Raw genomic sequence first — 9619 nt, 5'->3', positions numbered from 1 at the left:
CTTCCTTTCAGAATACCGACATCAAATAATTGACAAAAGTAAAACCCAGGGGGTGGTGGAGGAGAAATTGTTTTTTTTTTAAAAATGCAGTGAGCATTGTGATTTGGAATGAGTTGCCCGTCAGAGCGATGGAAGCAGATACAATCGGAATCCAGGGAATTGCAGAGATAAAGTTGCAGGTCTGTGCGGAGAGGGGAGGAACAGGGACTAATTGGACCTTCCAAAGCTCTCTCTCTCTCTCACACACACACACACACACACGATGGGCTGAATGGCCTCCTGTGAAGCTTGAAGATTCAGGAATGTCCCAAGTTATCTTTCAAGGTGTTGTAGAGTGCAATGTGAGGCAGCATTCTAGAAAGAATCTAAAAATTCAGCCACAAGGACTGAATTCGCAGATTTTTACCTTCCAACTGTAAATCAGCTGAACATACCCTCCTGCTGCTACATAAATAAAATCATTAAATATATTCCTTTCATTAAATTCACAACTGCCACTGTTTATTTTTCTTGTCCTCAATCCCTTGACAAATTTCACTTTTTGTGCTTATCCCCCTCTTTCTTTCTGTTTAGCTTAACTCTCTCTCTTTCTCTCCCTGGCTTGTATGGCATTGATCCCAATTCCCCCGCCTCCCCTCCCAACCATCCCTTTCACTTTGTCCTCTCTCTGTCTCACATCCTGAGCTCCTTGCCAAACAGGAGTGCAGTCCCTTCCCCACACTCAGTGCCTAAAACCCCGAGTAAACTGAAGACACGTGTCGACAGTAAAAACCCCTCCTCCTCCCAGCACAAGATCAACGCACACAGCCCCTCTGGCCCTGCAGAGCAACAGAGACACGCGGAGAGAGAGAGAGAGAGAACAGGGCAGAGTGAGACAGAGAGGGAAAGAGACAGAGAGAGGAGAGTGAGGCAGAGACAGGGAAGTGACAGACAGAGAGAGGAGAGAGAAACAGGGCAGAGTGAGACAGGGAGAGAGAGACAGAGAGAGGAGAGTGAGACGGAGAGAGACAGAGAGTGAGACGTAGAGAGGAGAGAGACACACACAGAAACAGGGCAGAGTGAGACAAGAGACAGACAGAGAGAGGAGAGAGAGAAAAAGAGAGAAACAGGGCAGAGTGAGACAGGGAGAGAGAGACAGACAGAGAGAGGAGAGAGAGACACACAGAAACAGGGCAGTGAGACAGAGAGAGGAGAGTGAGAGAGACAGAGAGGGGGGAGAGACAGAGAGACAGAGAGAGAAACACGGCAGAGTGAGGCAGAGAGAGAGAGACAGTCAGAGAGGGAGAGAAACAGAAGGAAGGAGAGGGAGGGGAAAGAGAGGAGAGTGAGACAGAAACAGGGAGAGCGACAGACAGAAGGAGAGAGAGGGAGATTGAGACAGAGAGAGGGAAGGTCAGGGGAGAGTGAGACAGAGAGAGGGACGAAGAGGGATCAGAGAGAAAGAGAGAGATGTGAGTGAGAGAGAAACAGACAGAGGAACAGGGGGAGACAGGGAAAAGGAGAGAGCTAGATAAGCAAGGGCAGAGAAAGAGAAGGGTGACAGAGAGACAGAGACAAGGGGAGGAGAGAGAGAGAGAGAGAGCAACAGAGAGAGAGAGAGACAGGGAAGAGATGCAGGAGCAGAGAACAAGAGAAGGGGGACACAAAGAGAGACAGAAGTGAGAGGGCGAAAAAGAGAGGAGAGAGAAAGAGAAACATGAGGAAGATATAGGGGGAGAATAGAGGCAGTAAAAGATCAAGGATACAGAGAGAAAGAAAGAGGGAAAACAGTGGAACAAAGAGAGAGGACAGGGTTAGAGAAAAGAATAAGAGAGGGGCAGGAACAAAGACAGAAAAATAGAAGGAAAGAGAGGGAAAACAGAAACACCAGTAAGTAATCGAGGAGAGGTCTTCAGCCTCCACACGGGGTTAAGTCTCGATCCTCCTGTTCACAATGACCTTGGTCGGTGGAATGAATTGCTGCTTTAAGGTCAGTCTGCTGCTCCTGGGTATTTCTGTCCAGTTGGTGATGGTAGTTTCACACCCTCAGTGCCTGGATTACAAGCCGCCATTCAAACCCACCAAGCCCCTGGCATTCTGCACGGCCTACTCCAGTTTCGGTTGTTGTGACGCGAGGGCTGACTCCAGCCTGGCCCGAAGATACCAGCACATTGTCAGCTACCTCCACCCCTCGGGGGTCTCAGTCTGTGGCAAGTACATCCAGGAGCTGCTGTGTCAGGTGAGAAGGTGGGGAAACAGTCTCAGGGTGAGGGGAGGTCCGGGAGTAGGCTTTGTGCTTGGAATCTCACAATGAAGGAAATTGGGATTGGGGAGCCATTGATTGTGAATTTTGGAATTAATTTGTTACGTGCAGTTGGGATTTTTCTTTCGGTATTCATTCACGGAATGCGGGTGTCGCTGGCATTTAATGCTCATCACTAATTGCCCCAGAGGGCAGTTAAGAGTCAACCCCATTGCTGTGGGTCTGGAGTCACGTGTAGGCCAGACCAGGTAAGGATGGCAGTTTCCTTCCCTACAGGGCATTAGTGAATCAGATGGGTTTTCCTGACAATCGACTCACGGTCATCATTAGATTCTTAATTCCAGTTATTTTTAGAATTAAATTTAAATTCCACACCATCTGCCATGGTGGGATTTGAGCGCAGGTACCTCAGAGTGTTATCTGAGTCTCTGGATTAATAGTCCAACAATCATACCATTAGAACATCACCTCTCACGAGCTAATTGCATGATATTCAATGACTATCTCCTGGAGACTCAAGACTCAAGAGTAAGTTGCCCATTACTCTCACTGCACTCATTTATTCAGGGGATCAGTGCATTCCCAGGTATGGAATGAGCTGCCAGAGGGAGTGGTGGAGGCTGGTACAATTGCAACATTTAAAAGGCATTTGGATGGGTATATGAATAGGAAGGGTTTGGAGGGATATGGGCCGGGTGCTGGCAGGTGGGACTAGATTGGGTTGGGATATCTGGTCGGCATGGACGGGTTGGACCGAAGGGTCTGTTTCCGTGCTGTACATCTCTATGGCTTTATATATTGCCCGTCCCTAATTGCCCAGAGGTTGCAGTGGATCTGGAGTCACATGTAGGCCAGACCAGATAAGGATACAGTGTCCTTCCCTAAAGGACATTAGCGAACCTGATGGGTTTTCCTGACAATGATTCACATTCATCATTAGATTCTTAATTCCAGTTTTTTTTTAAAAGGGAATTTAAATTCCATCATCTGCTGTGGTTGGATTCAAGCCCAGGACCCCAGCACATTACCTGGGTCTCTGGATTAGCAATCAGGCAATAAAGCCAATACCCTCCGGTACATATTATGGTAGAGACCCCAGAACAATTTGAATCGACTTAAACTCACTATTGAGCACGGGTGCCTTTATTTCTTTTCCCGAAACAATCTGTTCAGAGACATTTGAACCCAGATCCCCTGGCTCAAAGGTAGGGACACTGCCACACAAGCCTCCTATCAGTTCATTGTACCCTGATGGGCAGGGTTTATCTTGTGATCTCAGTTAACCCTTTCGGCCCCTTACTGCCTTAAACAACAGGGAGCAATGCTGCAGAGCTCTGACGTGGGCAAATCGCAGAGAAATCTGGCCGGGCCAAATAGCGTACCTCCTGTGCTGTTTCTGGGATTTTGCTGTGCATGTGCCGAGTGTTTTTCACGTCACAATACTTCAAAAAGTGCTCCTCTGGCACTTTGAAGTATCTGGTGGTGGCAGTTGCAGGTGCTACGTAAATGCAAGTCCACCTTATTTGTTTACACGAGTGGCAGGTAGTTTAACTGGAAGTATTAAGGGATGTGGAGCGAGGGGAGGTGGAGTTAGGTGGTTTCATGGAGTGGTAGAATGGACAACTCCACTCCTTCCCCCCGCCCCCCCCCCCACCCCCCCCATCTCCCTCACCGGGATTCCTTTCCACTTTTACTCAGTTTCACGATATGTCCTACACGTTGCTTGTATCAGAGTGGTTCCTGTAGACACTGACTCAGTCCTTTCTCCACTCAACTTGCTTTCCCGCGCCTCCCCCCACCAAGGCGAGTGGAAAATGGAATAAGGTTTCGCCACATGCTAGTGAGGGAGGCATTTTTGAGGGCTCGAGACGGGTTTTAAGAAAAAAAAGTCATCATTCAACACTTTCAAAATGATTCATACTTTCCCAGAAAAATCATTAACTCTTGAGAGACAGTTTTTAAAATTGCAAAAGTGGGAAACACACACAGTACTCACAAAAAAGGGGTCACACAGACTAACATTCAACTCCACAACACTTAGGTGATAATCAAAAGCATCATCATTGTAAGGTGTCGCTGTTTATTCAGCAGGGTAAGGGTCACTCACTGTGTAACCGTACAGGGTCAGGGTTTATTCAGCAGGGTAAGGGTCACTCACTGTGTAACCGTACAGAGTCAGGGTTTATTCAGCAGGGTAAGGGTCACTCACTGTGTAACCGTACAGAGTCAGGGTTTATTCAGCAGGGTAAGGGTCACTCACTGTGTAACCGTACAGAGTCAGGGTTTATTCAGCCGGGTAAGGGTCACTCGCTGTGTAACCGTACAGAGTCGGTGTTTATTCAGCAGGGTAAGGGTCACTCGCTGTGTAACCGTACAGAGTCAGGGTTTATTCAGCAGGGTAAGGGTCACTCACTGTGTAACCGTACAGAGTCAGGGTTTATTCAGCAGAGTAAGGGTCACTCGCTGTGTAACTGTACAGGGTCAGTGTTAATTCAGCAGGGTAAGGGTCACACACTGTGTAACCGTACAGAGTCAGGGTTTATTCAGCAGGGTAAGGGTCACTCACTGTATAACCGTACAGAGTCAGTGTTTATTCAGCAGGGTATGGGTCACTCACTGTGTAACCGTACAGAGTCAGGGTTTATTCAGCAGGGTAAGAGTCACTCACTGTGTAACTGTACAGAGTCAGGGTTTATTCACCAGGGTAAGGGTCACTCACTGTGTAACCGTACAGAGTCAGGGTTTATTCAGCAGGGTAAGGGTCACTCACTGTGTAACCGTACAGAGTCAGGGTTTATTCAGCAGGGTAAGGGTCACTCGCTGTGTAACTGTACAGGGTCAGTGTTAATTCAGCAGGGTAAGGTTCACTCACTGTGTAACTGTACAGAGTCAGTGTTTATTCAGCAGGGTAAGGGTCACACACTGTGTAACTATACAGGGTCAGTGTTAATTCAGCAGGTTAAGGGTCACTCACTGTGTAGCCGTACAGAGTCAGGGTTTATTCAGCAGGGTAAGGGTCACTCACTGTATAACCGTACAGAGTCAGTGTTTATTCAGCAGGGTAAGGGTCATTCACTGTGTAACTGTACAGAGTCAGGGTTTATTCAGCAGGGTAAGTGTCACTCACTGTGTAACTGTACAGAGTCAGTGTTTATTCAGCAGGGTAAGGGTCACACACTGTGTAACTGTACAGAGTCAGTGTTTATTCAGCAGGGTAAGGGTCACACACTGTGTAACTGTACAGAGTCAGTGTTTATTCAGCAGGGTAAGGGTCACTCGCTGTGTAACTGTACAGAGTCAGGGTTTATTCAGCAGGGTAAGGGTCACTCGCTGTGTAACCGTACAGAGTCAGGGTTTATTCAGCAGGGTAAGGGTCACTCGCTGTGTAACCGTACAGAGTCAGGGTTTATTCAGCAGGGTAAGGGTCACTCGCTGTGTAACTGTACAGAGTCAGGGTTTATTCAGCAGAGTAAGGGTCACTCGCTGTGTAACCGTACAGAATCAGGGTTTATTCAGCAGGGTGAGGGTCACTCGCTGTGTAACCGTACAGAGTCAGGGTTTATTCAGCAGGGTAAGGGTCACTCGCTGTGTAACCGTACAGAGTCAGGGTTTATTCAGCAGGGTAAGGGTCACTCGCTGTGTAACCGTACAGAGTCAGGGTTTATTCAGCAGGGTAAGGGTCACTCGCTGTGTAACTGTACAGAGTCAGGGTTTATTCAGCAGAGTAAGGGTCACTCGCTGTGTAACCGTACAGAATCAGGGTTTATTCAGCAGGGTAAGGGTCACTCGCTGTGTAACCGTACAGAGTCAGGGTTTATTCAGCAGGGTAAGGGTCACTCGCTGTGTAACTGTACAGAGTCAGGGTTTATTCAGCAGAGTAAGTGTCACTCGCTGTGTAACCGTACAGAATCAGGGTTTATTCAGCAGGGTGAGGGTCACTCGCTGTGTAACCGTACAGAGTCAGGGTTTATTCAGCAGGGTAAGGGTCACTCGCTGTGTAACCGTACAGAATCAGGGTTTATTCAGCAGGGTAAGGGTCACTCACTGTGTAACTGTACATGTGTTTGTGTGTGTGCATGTTGATGCGTGTGTGTGTGCATGTTGATGCATACATGTCTGAGCAAATGTTGATGCATGTGTGTGCACATTTATGTGCACATGCGTGTGTATGTTGACACATGTGTGTGCACGTTCATGTGTACATGTGTGTGCATGTTGATACATGTGTGTGCATATTCATGTGTATATGTGTGTGTGCATGTTGATGTGTGTGTGCTGATGAATGTGTTTGTGGATATCTGCGTCTGTGTGGATATCTGCGTGTGTGTGGATATCTGCGTGTGTGTTTGCTTCATGCAAATTAGCTTTATGTTTTCAATGTTGAAATGTGAATAATCAGACCACAGCAGGAATGTTGTGAATAGTTTTGGTCTCCCTTATCAAAGGAAAGATATCCTGGAGGGAGCCCAGAGAAGGTTCACTCAGCTGATCCTGGGGAAGGCGGTGGGGACTGTTCCTGAGGAGGGGATGAGTAGGTTGGATCTGTCCTCATTGGGATTTAGGAGAATGAGAGGCCACCTTATTGAAGTGTACAAGATTCTGAGGGGGTTTGACAGGGGGAGATGTGGGGAGGGTGTTTCCCCTCGTGTGGGAGAGTCTCGGCCCAGAGGGGCACCATCTCAGAGTAAGGGGCACCATCTCAGAGTAAGGGGCCATCCATTGAAGACAGGGATGGGGAGGAATACCTTCTCTCTGAGGGGAGGGAATCTGTCGAGTTCTTTACCGCAGAGGGCTGTCGAGGCCGAGGCATCAGGATATTCAAGGCTGAGAGAGAGAGATTTTTAATGAGAAAGGGAAATTGAGTGAAAAGGCAGGCACTGAAGGTCCTCAAACCGAGTCATGATCCCATTGAATGGCGGAACAGGCTCGATGGGCTGAACAGCCCACTTCTGCTCCGGCCTCTTACGCTCAAACAGGCTCTGATGCGTTGGCGGTGCAACATGATTGGACGCGTTGTTGTTGTGCATGCTGCCGCTACACAAATGCAGTGACCTCCTCTGTCTCTGGCTCAGAAATGCTCGCCGTATGCGGCTCACCTCTACGACGCGGAGGACGCTGACACGCCAGTGCGGGTTTTGCCGGGGCTCTGCAGCGATTACTGTGCCGAGTTCTGGAAGCGCTGCCGTTCGACCCTGAGCCTCCTCACCGGGGACACACGGACGGTGGACCTGGAGACAGACCGTGGCAAGTTCTGCAGCTACCTGGAGCTCCAGGACCCTGACTACTGCTACCCCAACGTCCTGAGCAGTGAGCGGCTGCAGACGAACCTGGGGAGGGTCCAGGCCGACGCCGAGGGGTGTCTCCAGCTCTGCCTGAAGGAAGTAGCCAATCGGCTCAGGAACCCAGTGGCCATGCTGCACGCCGGCGATGGAACCCACCGCCTCTTTGTGGCCGAGCAGCTGGGCCTAGTCTGGGTCTACCTGGCCAACGGCTCCAAGATCAGCCAGCCCTTCCTCAACTTGACTGAGACCGTCCTGACCTCACCTTGGCTGGGCGACGAGAGGGGTTTCCTGGGCCTGGCCTTTCACCCCAGCTTCAGGTGGAATGGCAAGGTCTACGTCTACTACTCCATCTTCTCGAGGAAGGCTGAGAGGATCCGCATCAGTGAGTTCCAGCTGCTGCCTGGCAACATGAACGCACTGGACCACACCTCAGAAAGGTCAGAGGGCGCACGGGTTCAGAGGGGGTCCGCACACGGGGTCATCCACCCAGAGAGTAACGCACAGCCATCCTGCCCCAAACAGACAATCCCCACTTCCCAACTGTCTCAATCTCTTCCTTAAGTTGATCACATACACACACACACACACCCTCACACACCCCCTCACATTCACAGACTCACACTCACAGATTCACACACACACACAGACACACACTCTCACCCTCTCAGTCATACTCACAGACACACACACTCACACAGACATGCACACTCACGCTCACACGCACTCTCTCAGTGGGGTACAGTCCCCCCCCCCACCCCCATATACACACACACAGTGAGTCTCAATGGGGTACAGTCTCACACACGCACACTCTCACACACACACACTCACACTCACACTCAGACACTCACAAACACGCACACACTCTCGCACACAGACACACACAAACACACACAGACATACGCAGACACTCACGCACAGACACAGACACACAAACACACAGACTCTCACTGGGCTACAGTCCCGTGCACACATGTGTATATACACACACACACACACAGTTTGTTTCCTGCATTCACAGTTAATCTGCTCTGGTTTGAATCCACTAGATTTTAATGGAATCTTTCCCTCGACAGGGTGATCTTGGAGGTGCTGGAACCAGCTTCCAATCACAATGGAGGACAGCTACTGTTTGGAAATGATGGATATCTTTATATTTTCACGGGAGATGGTGGGGGAGCTGGAGATTCATTTGGGAAGTTTGGAAATGCACAGAATAAGTAAGTTTGACTGTATGTGAGTGAGAAAATGTGTATGAGAAACAATACACGTGTTTGATCTCTTTTGTGAGAGAGTGTTTGTATATGTATATGTGTGGAAATATGCATATATGCAATTGTGTGCTTGTGTGTGTGTGCGTGCTTGTGTGACTGAGATACCAAAAAGATGTGTATATGAGTGTGTGAGTCAATCAAACTGTTTTTGTATGTATTTATATATATGTGTAAATGTGAATGTGAGTGCTTGTGTTTTTGTGTGCGCACGTGAGTGTAAGCATGTATTTGAGTGTGTATGAGAGTGTGCGTGATTGTGTAGGTGTGCATGTATATGTGAGTGTGTGATAGTGTGAGTTTGTGTGTGCGCTCATTTGTAAATATTCATTTATCTGCAGTGTGTGTGTATCTGATGTAGAGAGAGTGTGATTCTGAGTGTGCGTGTGAGAGATTGAATGAGCATGTGTGTTTGGCTGTGTATGTGTGAGTGTGAGCAGGTGTGTGAAAGAGCACATGACCGTGTGTCTGTGTTTGTGGCTGTGTGTGTGAGGGAGACAATGTGATTGTGTGGAGGAGTGCATGTATATTCGAGCGTGAGCAAGTCTGAGTGTGTGTATGTGTGCATGTGCATGTATATGTAACTGTGTGAGAGTGCCTGTGTTTTTGCACGTATGCTTTGTGCATGTTTATGTAAGAGAGTGTGTGGGAGACAGTGTACGTGTAGATGCAAGTGTATGTGCATGTGAGAGAGACTGTGTGAGTGAGTGTGAGGGAAAGTGTGTGAGTGGGTGAGAAAATGTATATTTGTGTGTGAGTGAGTGTGTGTAGATGACAGAAAGTGTGTGTGTGAGAGAATATTTATGTGTATGACTGTGTGTGTG

At 48.6% G+C, this 9619-nt stretch overlaps 1 protein-coding gene across 1 annotated transcript in view; it reads left to right on the top strand.

Annotated features, from left to right (window-relative positions):
• Positions 1 to 947: 947 nt before the first annotated feature.
• Positions 948 to 9619, top strand: part of LOC122542690 (HHIP-like protein 1) — a 56694-nt gene continuing 48022 nt past the window's right edge. The window contains exons 1-3 of the mRNA XM_087983956.1: positions 948 to 2218; positions 7315 to 7961; positions 8601 to 8744. Coding sequence (XP_087840082.1) covers positions 1934 to 2218; positions 7315 to 7961; positions 8601 to 8744 — 1076 coding nt within the window. The 5' untranslated portion in view covers positions 948 to 1933. The remainder of the gene's footprint in view (positions 2219 to 7314; positions 7962 to 8600; positions 8745 to 9619) is intronic.

The sequence above is a fragment of the Chiloscyllium plagiosum genome, unplaced genomic scaffold (genome assembly GCF_037043375.1).
Source record: "Chiloscyllium plagiosum isolate Xiang-an unplaced genomic scaffold, Cpla_swu_hap1 HiC_scaffold_47, whole genome shotgun sequence".
NCBI classification, from domain to species: domain Eukaryota; kingdom Metazoa; phylum Chordata; class Chondrichthyes; order Orectolobiformes; family Hemiscylliidae; genus Chiloscyllium; species Chiloscyllium plagiosum.
Note: the sequence above shows the minus strand (reverse complement) of the source record. Positions and strands in the feature narration are given on the sequence as shown.